General features: G+C 38.1%; 1 protein-coding gene across 5 annotated transcripts in view; it reads left to right on the plus strand.

Moving 5' to 3' along the window:
• LOC594385 (breast cancer anti-estrogen resistance protein 3) overlaps window positions 1–14,896 on the plus strand; it is a 91,644-nt gene that overhangs the window by 71,710 nt on the left and 5,038 nt on the right. For 2 of the 5 annotated variants that reach the window (XM_030998232.1, XM_030998230.1), the window contains 4 exons: window positions 5,940–5,967; window positions 7,015–8,721; window positions 10,967–11,067; window positions 14,542–14,710. In XM_030998232.1, the coding sequence (XP_030854092.1) occupies window positions 5,940–5,967; window positions 7,015–8,721; window positions 10,967–11,067; window positions 14,542–14,710 (2,005 nt within the window). The other 3 variants (XM_030998233.1, XM_011666219.2, XM_011666218.2) reach the window with 3 other exon arrangements.

A 14,896-nucleotide genomic window follows, 5' to 3' on the forward strand; every position in this document is an offset into this window, starting at 1 on the left:
ATAAGCGAGACAACATTTTGTTACATGACATTCAGACAAAAAATAATCGGAACACATCTTGTTTGTATAATTGTGCTTGTCTGGATGAGGAGATATAGAGAAAAGGGAGAAATAATAGACGTGTCTCTGTTGACATGTCTCTTGAATAGGAATACAAGTTGCCCGTCCAAGGATAGATCAGAAATAGAATGCGGTTTTAGTCACAAAATCTTTGGAGAGAAGATGCAAATGGTGTTGGAGTGTGTGTGCATTGTACGGTAAGAGCTGTATAAAAGGGTGTGAAATGGGTTTATTCCATACGCATTTGTTCTTTTTATTCGTCGGACTTGTTTTGCTGTTTGACCAAACAAGCTTGGTCAAGTATGAAATTTGATTTCTCAAAGATAAACACCGCCATCCATCTATACAGGTCAAAGGAATTTGTTTTTTTAGTATATTTATGAAACAAAATAAAACTGAAACTTTGAAGTTATATGTAGAGTATACAGGCTTCTTACAAAATGAAGTAGGGTGGTTGAGAAAATACAAGCAAACGACAAATTCTAGCTTACACTTTACAGGCCTAACTGTTTATTTTTGGAAACACAAAATGAGAAAACATTAGCGTGAAGGAAGAGAAAAGGGTAGTCCTTTGTGTCAACAGACTGGGTTGTTATTCCACATCCAATTCTCAGTCAAATTTTTGTTACAAAAACTTTCATTCTATTTGTGTCACATTCCAGTGCTTAAAGTGCTTTCAAATGTATGTTTGCTTTTCTTGTTTTGAAGAATACCAATGTTGAAAGGTCCTACTTCAAACTTTATTGTTGTAGAAATGTACATCTGTTCTGAAAGCAAAACATTAGGCATTCTTTTTGGAGGCAAGGAAAAGATATTGTGGGGGCATTGGGGGGGGGGGGGGGAATATATAGGAACTTATATATTTCTCTATTCTTTCTCAGTAATCAAATATTTCCCTTAATTCTTGATATATTGAAGAGTTTGTATATTTTCTTATGAATGAATAACAAGTGAAAATTAAAATGATATATTCCAGTTGGAGGGATACTTTAAACTAACAAAATAACTTTGATTCAACTGTTTAGAGCCAGATGGCATTAACTCATATTCTTCAATACAGGGTTAACAACCTTCTGGCTCAAAATGACAAATTATTACATACCATAAAGCATCACTTTATAGATCATTCTTTTTCTAATCTGGTAGAATCAACTATAGAATTGATAAATTTCTGCAAATATTTGATACTAATGACATCAAATATACCTGTCAAAAAAGGCAAGGTCAATTGAGGGCTGCTCTGAATGAGATTAAATTATAATCGGAAACTGTCTGTCCAAGTTGATGGCTTTCCTCACATATTGTGGGGTGCTGGAACCTCCTGCCCCCTTTGATACTCTGGGCAATCAACATTTTGCTAACAGACAACCAAGTAAAATTGCATTTGCATTTGTCTATGTTGCAAGCAAAGAGTGTCATGAATTTTTATTAAAAGGCAATTTTCTCTTTGGTATTTGAATTTTATAAAAAGGCTAATAGTCTAAAGAGATTATCAGGTATTTTTCTGGCCTAGCAACATTTCAAATATATGTGCCAGTTTTTGCTCCTCAAAATAATGTTATTGCTCTGAATATATCTTAATAAAGTGAGAGTCATTAGACTTACAGGTATTTCTCCAATTCTCCATAGAATAAGCATTGATTTGAATTATCTGATTATCAAATGCATTTCCACCTGGAAAAGTGGAAAATGGTATCTATACTACGGTATCTGTATAATATCCTGCAGTGTAATAAGGCCTACATGTAGTTCACCTGAATTTGGAGTAGAAAGACACACTTATCTGGCTTCGTATTGAAAACTTTAATATAGCTGTACCACAAAGCTTTGACATTGATGTATGATGTACAGTCCGATTTGATTAATTGTTTGACCTTTTATATTTGACCTTCTTTAACTCTTTTATCATAGGCCTTGTACAGGTTGTTGATATTTGTAATAAATCACCCCACCCCTTGATACATTTTTTGTGGGGTGTGTATAAAGTGTAAACTGTATCAAATTTGTTGAATTATGTAGGGCTGTAGTGTGAAATATCTTTTAAATCTCTTTAAGCTCATACATTCAAATTACGGATTCAAAGTGGTTAAAATCTATTCATGTAGAATTATGTATTTTTCTGGGGATTCATGTTCTAAGAATAGTTCAGGTACAGAGTTTCCTGGTTTGTTTTATATATACATATGTATTTATAATGTTGATTTCAATTGCCAGTATTTATTTTTCAAAGCTTGTGGGCACATTATTTTGTTATTTTACCTGTAATTGTAAACTGTTCAAGCACCAAAGTCTATAGAAATGTCAGCCCCTCTCCAACCCCATCAGTTTATTCTTGAAAACAGGAAATGGTTTCGAAAACCTTGATAGCGTTCTAGTACACTTATAAATGGTCTTGCAACTAATCTATAGAAATATCCTCATCCCTCCGCCCCCTCACAACAAGTATTTGATCTGATTAGAAGCGGAAAACAGATTTGGTTAAACTGGTGAAACACTCCAAGTTTTGTATGTACATCCCTTTTTATTTGGGTAATTGCTGATTGGTGAATATACTAACAAAGTATTTAGAAGAAATAAAAAGAACAGTCAGCCCCATCCCCCCTCCCACAACCCCCTCACATCATTGTTCTTCAGCAACACACAAGTATTTGTTGAGATTATAGTGCCTTCTTCTTGAAAACAGAAAGTGAAATCTCTTTCTACCTCCATTGATTTCATTAATCCCTACCCCTGAGTCACCCATGACTGATCAAACCAATCACCCCTGTTGTGTAACACATGACGGAGTCCCCCTCTGAGTTAGCGAGAATTGGAATCTGCTGCACATTCGTTACTCAGTCATAACACTGAGATGCTCTTTTCACCCCTGTTGTGTAACAACTGTAGTCCCCCAATTTATCTAGTGAGTATAGGAATTCCCTGCACAGTTGTTACTCGGTTGTTACACAGAGAAGCTTGTCACCCCTGTTCATTGTGTAACAGACTTTGTCACCCTTTTCAGCTAGCTAGAATTGGAATTCGCTGCACATTCGTTCCTAAGTAGTTAACAGAGAAGCTCCATCCACCCCTGTTGTGTAACATGTGATGGAATCCCCCTTTGGGCTAGCGAGAATTGACTTCCGCAGCTCAGTCATAACATGGAGTAACTCCATGGTGATTGTTGCAAGCGTGCGTGTTAGTGCGGCTGACCCGCTGAAGGAGAATATACCGGACCTCCTACGATCGATCGAGAGCTAGCTGTGCAGGTGGAACAGGATGGAGTTGCTTCCAGTCCGTGGTGGAATTCAGGGGATCGCGTTGCTGTATATGGGCCAAGTGATACATGGGGATGGGTGCCCCTGTTTCTGGGTATGTCAACTTGTAGAACTTTTGTCAAAGTTGATCTTGAAACATTTAGTTTATAGACTGAGGGCAAGCATGGGTTCTACATACGTTAATGAGGATCCATTAGCCTGTTTCTTTAAACAAAAAAAATTGTAGTTGGTATAAACAGCACCAGAGAACCTGAAACAACACAGTTTCATGATAGTAAATACATGTACTTGCTGGGATTCATATGAGAATTAGAGAATCCTTGTATGTTTTGATAAAGTCATTGAGGATTTGTTTGCTTCTAGGCTTGTAGGATCATTTTCCAGTGCAAACAAACTGATGTTCAATTTCTGAAATAGAAGATCTAGCGCTACAGCTTTTATTGAAAGAGTTGCAGTTGATAGGTTTCAAGATTGATAAATCACATGGCTCACTTCAAACCCATCACAAATGACTCCCCAAAGATTTTCACAGCTTTGAATACTGTCTTTTAGAAGCTCTTGTGTATAGCCTGATCTCAAAACACAGCCTCATTGAAAGTTGATCACCAGTGCCCCTCCGATCAATACCCTATCTGGCTACGCCCTAGGACATTTCACGCACTTCCATCACGCAGAGTTTGAGGTCATACCACCAGCTGGGCTGATGACTCGGTTGGTTATCAGCAACAATCTGATTCACCGGGTTCTCAAGTTCATTAGGCCTGTTTTCACTAGCCCAAGTTTGAACAATAGTCGGCTCATTCTGACACCGGGGTTTGTCCCGGGGTCTGTCCAATCACGACTATCACAAGCTAGTCAACAGCCAAGATGCAAATAGCATAGTGGTTTATCCTTCTGTTTGAGATATCATCTATTATTATCAGGAAATTTATAGTTTAAGTTATTATTTATCTCAAGCATATCAGGGCTGTGCTTGTAAGAACTTAGCTCCAGCTAAATCACACTGAAGATGCAAATACCAGACTATTTCATCCTTCTAATAAGAATATTAAGCGACTGTTATTATTTGGTCCTCATCTCAAGCTATTATCCTATCGGTAAGCAAAATCAAGCTTGTCCATGCAATAAAAGCTAACCAATTGACCAATTAGCAGACTGATCTATTAACAGTAAAGATATACTCAGTCTGGGATTATGATATTTTATATAAGCTTCAAATAATTCCTCTAATGAGCGAGAATTGCCTAACTCTGGCAGGTGGGACTTCAAACTTTTGATTGTTTTCCTGATAAGCACTAATTGGTCTAGTATCTTGAACCATTTACCTGAGAAGTCCCAGTTGGTCTTAATGTATATCAATGATGACGCACCTAATGAGAAAACCATTGGAATACCAGAGCGTACACGTGCCTTCACAACTGCCTATCTAGTTTAGTAACAGTGGGGGTGTTTATTAGACTAGAGGCAGAGTTTCATTCTTGGTTTAGAGTTTGGAGAGGAGAGTTGCTTTGGAGTTTATTGTGGATTATATTGATTGTTTTTCTCTGCATGTTTAAGATGGAGGTTTGTCTCTCGCCATCATACGACTATGACGATTATGACTACTTGCCATGTCGTCGGTATGTATTTATTGCATGTTTATTTGAATGTGAAGCTTTTGAAACAGGTTCTCTGGAAAATCTATCTACCGGCACTCATGATACACTGTACATTGTTGTTTTCTCCTGTATCAGTTTGCATTCAATATGGGATAGCGGTTGAAACTTGAAAGGTTTAAAAATGGGTTCAATATTACCATGACTATGTGTTCATGGCATATATCATACATGTATCTATTTACTTTTAAAGAATTGAGGCTCTCTTGTTGGAAATACATGTTAAAATGTATTCCAAAAATTGACAAAAATGTGTTTGAGTTCAGGGGGAAGAGACTTGATATAAAGAATGTTATTACTCATAAATGATAAGGATAAACATTTTTAGAAATAATTTGTTGTAAATATAGACAAAGATAATTGTATATTTGATTTGTTTCCCTATATTGTGAGTATTCTATGAGTACCACCATTACAAACTTATAGAAACACTATAGAATCAGAAAAGACAAATGCTAAAAGGGTGTTTACAAAGAACGATATGCTTCAAATTTTTGAGAAGTTTGCCAAGAGGAATATGTCAATGATTTAAATAGTTTGCAGAGAGCCAGAAAAGTATTTAGTCTGTGTACATTTCTATTAGTTATAAAGCCTTTCTGACTCAAAGCTGATGTAATTTATCTTTGTTCATGTTGGTGCCTACCACTGCCGGAAATACATGCAAACCATATCCTTTTTAATTATTTGTTTTATTTATCCTTGGGTTTTTGTCAGTTTGTATCAACAAATTTGTTTGGGCATGTCAAGTTGTACATCCTGGATCACTTACATGATGTTCTTGTTTTATATAATACCATGAATCTATCATATATGTTTAGATTTATCCAATAGAATATTGATATTTCTAATAGTTATAAAATGGTACTTGATTGAATGATTTGCGATTGAAATAGTTAAATTTTATTTGCATTGAATTAATTTTGATATTGACATGTTTTGAATGAATCTTTTTCTTCACTTGTCTTTACAGTTCAATACCAGAAGATCATTTCAGTAAGGTGAGTACATACATCAGACTTAGTCATAATGTATGCGGATCAATCACAAACAAAGTATTCTTTCTTCTGATATTGACTTCAGATATTGTTTTCATACAAGACAAGATATTACGAGTTGAAAAATCAACAACAACAACAAAATAACAAGATTACACTCTACCTGAAGATAGAGTTAGAGCAAGTTGGGGATAGACTAGTTGACCCACATGTATGTGCAAGGAAATTTACTCCATGGACAAGGGTCGACACTTGCAGGTGACCAGGACACATGGACGCTTAAAATCCAAGCCCAGACCCCCCCCCCCCCCCAAAAAAAAAAAAAAAAAAAAAAATTGAAATTATATGTCTCGTGCATAGAGACTGTAAAAAGATCGATCCAGACACCTTTCCCAACAGTTTAGTGTTTAGCCCTGCCATAGACCATAGGTAACTTGTTGATAAAGCGTATTTGTGATTGAGAATAATATATCCATCATAGATTTTGTGTGATAATGAGCTTAAATAATCCAGACTGCCCTCCAAAGTTTGATCAATTGCCCTTCCTGTGATAAAGTGCAAAAGAGTAATTGAATGGAATCACAATGAGGAATGATTTTGTCGTAAAGGGGTACAAAAGAAAAGGGTCACCAATATTTGACCTATGGATTAACACTCATTTCAGCTCTCTTTGGTTGGGGTATTGTCATTACTACGCAAACATATAAACCATTCAAAACCTTGCATTAAGGGACGTAAATGTATTTGAAAGAGTTGATCTCTTTATCTGTGTGCTTGTCTACGCCATTTCTTGGCATATCAAAGGTCGCATAAAGTCATAGATAAAAAATCACAGCATGCAATGTTCAGGAGAAAATGATATGCTGTATAGTTGTGCTCCTTGTTTTAACGGACAAGTGAATATGACTTAGCGTGGCTAATCCTGAGATATATCCAACTGGAGTCTATTGATCAAAATCAAATGATAGTCATTGAGTTAAATGGGATAGTGGGCAACTGTTCGAGGATTGTCAGGAAAATCATCTCTGATTCTCTTCCTTTTCCATGCAGCCACCTCCGTCCCCAATCAGGACCAAGATGAGTCTCCAAGACATGACTCCGGAGGACCTCCGCAAGCTGCTCGAGGAGGAGTTCAAGCTTCCAAGTGAAGATGTTAGGAGCCACGCCTGGTTCCACGGAGGAATCAGCCGTGAGAAAGCCGAGAAACTGATACGAGAGAACGGTGATTTCCTTGTGCGGGACTCCATCTCTAAACCTGGGAACTTTGTACTGACAGTGCGATGGAAGGGAGTGTCAATGCATTTTGTTGTGAATAAAGTGGTGCTGAAGGCACATTCACCATACGCTAGCGTCCAGTACCAGTTTGAAAAGGAGTGCTTTGATGCGATCCCTTCTCTTATTAAGTTCTATGTCGGGAACTGCAGACCAGTGTCGCAGGCGTCTGGAGCGGTGATCCAGCACCCGGTCAACAGAACTCTACCGCTGAGCTACACCGACAATAAATATGCTGCAACCAACAAGTCCCATTCGGGTGGATACATCTACGGGCAACTGCAGAAGAAGGTCGTGACCCCTCGCAGGGCGTCGAATGGAGGTGAGGGGTTGCGTCAGAGATCGGGAAGCAACCCCACACCGTTTCATCTCAATGGTGGGGTGGAGAAACAGGTTGTGAACCGCGCTGATAGTCATCCGTTGCTAGGGAGGATCTCACCTTTATCATTGTCATCCTCCCCTACCCCGTCTCCATTGTCAAGGGAACAGAGAGGTTATACCAGGACAGGGAGTGAACCCATTTTGAGTCCAAGCATGGAATATGCACAAGTAGGACCAATTGAAAGTGACTATGCAGAGACAAAACCTTGCTTGAACACCTCTGCTTCAGACGATGAAGGGAGCATATCAATGACATCCATTGACGGATCCTCCACCACTGCATCCCCAGCCAGAGTTCCTTCTGTCTCACCTACACCACAGATACAAGTGACTCCAGACCCTAGTGAGCAGACACCTTTAGAAGGCGATGCTGACACCAAGGACACAACTGAGTCAAAAGCAGAGTCAACGACAGAGTCAATGACAGAGTCGACAACAGAGTCGACAACAGAGTCAACAACAGAGTCGACTTCACAGTCAACAGCAGAGTCAACAGCACTGTCACAGTCAACAGCAGAGTCAACATCTCTGTCAACAGCAGAGTCAACCGCACCTGCACCAGCAATGACCTCAACAACCGTAGAGACCAAAACTCCATCTCCCCAGACCACCTCTTCTCTCGTCCAACCAATCATAAGAGAACACATTTATAGTGAGATTGACCTTCCAGTAGATCCTGTGGATCCCAAAGACACTATCCGGTACACCATGCTGCATGATGATGATTCCAATCCCATCATCCCACCGATCATCCAGGAGCCGCCTCAAGAATCATCCCCAGTGCAGATCGAAGAACAGAATCTTGACGTGAAGCCGCGAAAGCGGGTCAACTCTGGTACTCGATTCTCGGTCCTGGATAGCGACTACTCGCGGGTCGCGCAGCGGTCATCGCCGAACCACCTTGAGAAGAAACCGCAAACCTTGCAAACTAACCTTCCTCTCCGTGAAACGGAGTCCGTCTTCTATCCTCAAGACTTTGTGTCATCGCTCCTACAACCAGAGAACAAACCTTTAGATAAAACCTCTATGGATACCATCAGGCAGATGCTGTTTGATGCAAACCCCTTAGCCCTTGCCAGACATCTCACACTTGTCGATACAGAGGTAAGTTTTCATCTGTTTTTGTTTATAATCTGTGAACCTTTTTTGTCTTGCTTTTGTCATTACACTTGTATTATCACACAGTCACACTCCATTGAAAATAAGTGGTTGAGAGAGGGAGAGGGAGAGAGAGAGGGAGAGAGAGAGGGAGAGAGAGAGAGAGAGAGAGAGATAAACATAATGAGAGAGAGAGAGAGAGAGACATACACACCCACACATACACTCAAACCCTCAAATAGACATAGGGAGACAAAGAAATATAGAGACAGAAAGAAGCAGGGATAGACAGATTATTAGATACACAGGTAGATTGATTGATTGAGTGATCGATCAATTGGTTGAGAGAGAGAGAGAGAGAGAGAGAGAGAGAGAGAGAGAGGAGGAAATGGATAGATTTTCAGCCAACCATCGGCTGTTTACTAAATTTAATTACTGTGACAAATTGGCCACATCTCCATCAGTTATTCACCACACTCCAAATAAAAGCCATTAACTGTCACTCTATTCCTTTTCTTTTCCCATAAAATGCTCACTCGATTCATAGTATTGGGACCACATCCTGATTTTGGGCAACCCTAGCTTGGCAATACATGCACTTTGTTTCCTTATTTCAATAACATTTGTTGCAATTTATTTTTGTGTTTCTATAACCTTGGCAGGGCAGTGTTATGTTTCCTTATTTATTTGAAATTTTATTTTCATTTTATCTTTATAAGTTTATGCATGTATCAATGATATTTTGTTGCAATATTTATTTGGGTATTTTGGCAACCTTTGCTGGGCAGTACATTGTTATCCTTATTTCAATGGCATTTAAAATTGCTGCAGTTTGATACTATAGCATTTATGTAGTTCCTGTGCTAGACTGATTTGTACACAGTAAAAGTCCCTGCATACTCGCATCCTTTGTGAACTCTTTATTTACCTTTTTCTTGCTGCAAAAGAAAAGAACTTGGTGTGTGTTTGGGTTAAACATTAATGACTCACACAGCACATTGCAAACACTGCAACTCAAGAAGGTTAGACATATTGGTGCACTAGCAAGACCTTAGTAAGCTAAGTAAACTGCATGCATCTGTAATAGAGAGTGGATTCACAATCCTATTGAAGGGGGCGGGGGCAATTTTCCTTCCCCCCCCCCCATAAATAGAGAAAGCAGAAAAAAGAGGATGGTCACATTTTCAGATGCTTTTGGGTTGTGATATTTAAAGGAGGCACAAGAACACCCTTTTATGAAGAGGGGCCAGGGCTAAGTTTTTATATTTTTATATAAGGTTTGCCAGATTGGGTTTTAAAAGGGGCAAGGTGTAGGCTGGTTGTCCACCCCTCCCCGGACACCTTTGATCCACCAATGTCTGTAGGTAATGTTTGAACAAGCCCAGCTGAATCTATTTATCTTTCTTTGCCATTTTGATGTGAATTGTAGGCACCCATTGAAGGATTAATGTTTGAACATCTCTGTGTTTACCTGTACGTTCCTTGGATAAAGGATGTATATAGAACATTAACAGCTAATATAAAAAGTTTATATTTGACGGAAGATTTACCATTCTTGTGATGTACAGTCAAACCTGTCTATTTATAAAGACTACCCAAGGAGACAAGAAAAGTGGTCTTTATAGGCAGGTGGTCTTTGTGTACAGGTACATGTTTCAATGAGAAACCATTTTGAAGGAAAACAAAAAATGTGTTTTTTGTAGACAGATTGTCTTTCCATACAGGTGGTTGTGAAAGCATGTTGGACTGTATAAACTGGTTCTTTTGAATATTTCCTCTTTTAATCTAGACAATAAATTTAACAGCACCTCCATGAATATTCCAAAATTTATTTTGATAATGATGATATAGATGACTTGAGAAACAAATAATCGGGAACAGTATCAGGAAAGTTACAGTTAAAGGGTTTCTCATACTGGTTTCAATACAAAAGACTTTACCGGTATGTGCAATTGTAAATCTAGTAAAAATGTTCACAGGTTATTAATCTATATTTATTTTTTAAAGGTTGTCCCCCTTTTCAGCTCATTTTTTGAAGTGTATTCATGTAATATCTTTCAGTTTCTTAACTCCTTTTTATTTCTCCCCTTCCCCTCCCCCTCCCCCCCCCCCCCCAGTTATGCAGAATAGGAGGTAGCATAACTCAATGCCTGGCTTGGAACTCTGATGTATATCTATGAAATGATTATCAATCAATCATTCATTCGTTTCATATACACACTCTTTTTGTTCTTCAATCTATCTCTGACAGGTATGTAGAATAGGGCATGGATGCAACAACAACTCAATGCCTGGCTTGGAGCTGCTCTGCCTCCCTCATGGTGGACAGTTTAGACTAGACATCATGGAAAGGTATGTATCATCAAAAACTAGGCCAAGGGCAAGCTCTAAAGCTTGAGGTCTTTAGGCCTATCCTCATCAGTCTGAAAGCCGGGTTACAATTTGAAGTAGGAACCACAAAAGGGCTTTCTTAATCAGCTTGAGTTTGCCAAATAACCCGCTATTTTAACTATCAGGATCGCAAATTAACCAGTTAATTTGCGTCTTCATCAGCCCATAGATGCAATTAGTCGGATATTTTCTCGACCAAATATCCTAAGAAATATTGGTCTTGTTTCCAAAATATCCTGCTACTTCGAAAATAGCGGGCTAATTTGTGCACGTCTGAGCTAGTTTGTGATGAGCGAATCGGTGTGGTGAAGACGTAATTTCGAGCTTTGGGATAATATCCCGAGTCTGAAAATAGTGGGTTATTTGGCAAACTCGAGCTGATGAGGACAGCCCTTTTGTGTTACTTCAAATTGTAACTCAGACTACTAGCATTCACGATGCAGCTATGAGTCTTGTGTAGCTATGCGATAAGTAATTAAAATTGTCCTTGTCTAAACAGTGTATAAAGAAATGTTGGATAGCGACATAAGAAATACCGGTAACGCTTAATTTTCCTCTTCACCATGCAAGATTGTGAAATGAGACAAAAAAGAGAGTAAGATTTTCATCTTATGACTATCATCAGTTTTTATACTAGTGATTTTCAAAGAGAGAATACTCTTCAGGTGTGCAAACAGGAAGAGGAAAGCCTCAAACATGAAGTAATTGAGAGGGCCAGTTATCATGTGTTGCAGCTTAGATTCTGTCCTGTGATAAAGTGGGAAGGAAATGAATTATCAATTAATATAAACACCCAGGATCATCTTGCCTTCTTATCTCTCAATAACAGGATCAAATTCATTTTTTTGCACCCCATGCATAGATTTGTTGGCAACATCTCCAATATATTTAGTTTGTGGAATATCCTTTTCTTGGCCAAAATATTGTAAAAGATACATGTAGATAAAGATAGATGACACAGATTCTTTAATTTCTTGTCAGCTGATTCTCAAAACAATTTTATCTCTGTAGAAATTCTCTGGAACATTGATGTGTAGATTTCACTTTGAAAATTTGATTTTCAGTTTCAAAATCCCTTTGTTATAATGGTACAATCACAAGGGTTTTCTGGTATTGCATTTTTCCCATTAAAAATGTGTAAAACTGGTTTGCTACCATGCCCTTGTTAATTTTGAGAATCATACCCATATACCGGTATGCAGAACAATGATCATATCACTTTGCCTCAACATTTATTTATTATTTACTTATTATTTATTCGGCAATTCACAAAAAATATAACAATGTAAATATAGGTAAACAAACATTAAGAGAATGTCAATTATAAATGCACAATCTTCCAGGAGGTCCTCTAAGTGCATCAGTTGGCTGCCGGGGAAGAGGAAAGCGAACTAAATCACTGTAACCGTTATGGTCTCTCTTCCCGAGTTGTGTAATTTTGTCACTGTTTATTGAAGTCAAAGTATTTAAAGGCAGTAATATTGTCCAAAGTGCCCAGTTTAATACAGATAATGGCAAGTGATTCTTTTTACCAGAGATGTCTTAATTTCCTGAAGTATTTTTAGGCCTACAATATCTCTTAATGCAGCTTCCAGACAAAATGAGTTTCATCATGATTGTGTTGGTTTTACAAATGTTTTGGTCATTTTCCGGGGCAGTAGCCAGCCAGTGAATGGGTTGGACCTAGCCTAGGTGGGGCTTCCTGAACACGTTTGTAGTTTGAACTTTAAAGGAAAAATTTAGTAATTTATGAATACATTTGATATGAATTCTAGTTCAAGAGAGTGCGACTTTGTAATGTATTTAAGACAGGCATTTTGTTTTGGCTTTAAAATTTAGGCAATGCAGTCATATATTCAAAAATAATTTGATTCTCCTTTACCTATCTTTAAGAATTTGATTATGAAGTGCCATGTGAAGAAATTGACAGATTGATTTACACATGATGGGCATCATCTGACAATGAGTGTAAAAGGACCTTTAAGTACATGTATAGCATATCTCCCTCTATCAATCTGTGACAGCCTTTTTTGTGCAACATCTCATTCTAAATTAAGAATGTGAACCAGAATTTGAGAAATGGAAACTCAAAAGTTGTGCAGTTGACATTTGCATATTATGCTAAATTGAAAATCTAATTTTGCCCCTTTAAATCAACCTCAGATTTATCCATTTTTCCCCCATCTGAATAGAGTGGACTTCACATTTGTAAGGTCTGCTTTCGTCATTGTTATATTTTTTTAAGCGACACCTATTTCCTGTGTAGATATTGTCTGTTTGGAGCCAGGAGGGCATTAACTGAATCTTTAACACAGAGTTAAAGTCCTTCTGGCTTTGATCAGAGATATTAGAAGTCATTGACATCAAAAACACATATATGACTTCAAAAGTTGGCAACAAAAGCTGGTAACAAAATCCTTCAATTTATAGCTATTAGGCCCTATACTCATTGCATTAGTTTAAACACAAAGCTTAGATTAAATGATTTAAAGGTCATCTAATAGAAGTCATTGACTTCAAAATCAAATATTTGACTTCTTTTTTTTCTGTTGAAAAGTTTGAACAAAACCTGGTAACAAAATCCTTCATTGTATAACTATTAGGCCCTACTCATTGCATTAGTTTAATCGCAAAGCTTAGATTAAATGATTTAAAGGTCATCAAATCTTGCCAATGCATTGTATTAATTCTATGTGTTCGCACATGAGTGATTTAAAGCAGTTAAGAATCCTAACAGTTTCTAGAGCACGAAGTACCTTTATTCTCCTGAAATGTTACTTTCATGATTTGTTTGTAAATTAGTGAAGAGTTCATTAGTTAATCTTACTGCATGAGTTAAGTTTTCATTTTGAAAACGAGAATGAAAGATACATGTAATCGAGGTTGGGCAGAGAAGGAACAGAAAAATCTGAGACAAAAATAATAAAATCTGAAAAAAGGGGGCAATCTAAGGATTTTGATCATCCTATCAAAACTTAGGCCTGTCTTCATCAGCTCGAGATTGCCAAATGAGTCCCGCTATTTCGACTATCCCGATCGCAAATTATCCAATTAGTTTGCATCTTCATCAGCCCGAAGTTGCAATTAGCAGGATATTTGGTCGAGATAATCATCCCAAGATCTCTTTGGATAGATTGCAAAATATCCTGCTATTTGTCCTGTGCGTCTTCTCCAGCCCGAAGACTATGCACGAACGCTGAGCAAAATCTGTTGAACTTATTTCTCATGGTCGAGTTTCAAGTTTCGAGGTTGAATCTGAGCTGATGAAGCCGCGATTTGTAACTTCGGTATTATTTCCCAAATCAGAAATAGCGGGCTATTTGGCAATCTCCAGTTGATGAAGTCATGCCTCATGTTGATTCTCTAAAGATTATATATTTTGTTATTACTAGAACTCAAACATTTTTTTCACATTTTTGTTTTATTCAACAACAGGCACAATTCACTCAAGATGTTTTGCATGGCGACCCTGTTGACCTGTGATGACCTAGAGGTCAGAGTTCAAGTGCTGCATCAGTGGATTCAGCTGGCGGAGACATTGCGTGGTTCCCTGGGTAACCTCTTCAGTTTCTCTACCATCATGGATGCTCTCGCAACCAAACAGGTGAGAACAAAACAATTCTCACCTCTTTAAAGCCTGTCTGTACTAGTTTGGCCAGGGGGATTAGACCACCCAGCGAGGTCACTGACAGGTGGCTATCTCATCAACTTTCTCTCAATTAACTTATTAAAAAGAGGATCATGGGGGACCAACAGGCACCGCTTTGGAATTGTTTTCTATATAGAGGGA

Source organism: Strongylocentrotus purpuratus, unplaced genomic scaffold (genome assembly GCF_000002235.5).
Source record: "Strongylocentrotus purpuratus isolate Spur 01 unplaced genomic scaffold, Spur_5.0 spur5_scaffold_4, whole genome shotgun sequence".
Lineage (NCBI taxonomy): Eukaryota > Metazoa > Echinodermata > Echinoidea > Camarodonta > Strongylocentrotidae > Strongylocentrotus > Strongylocentrotus purpuratus.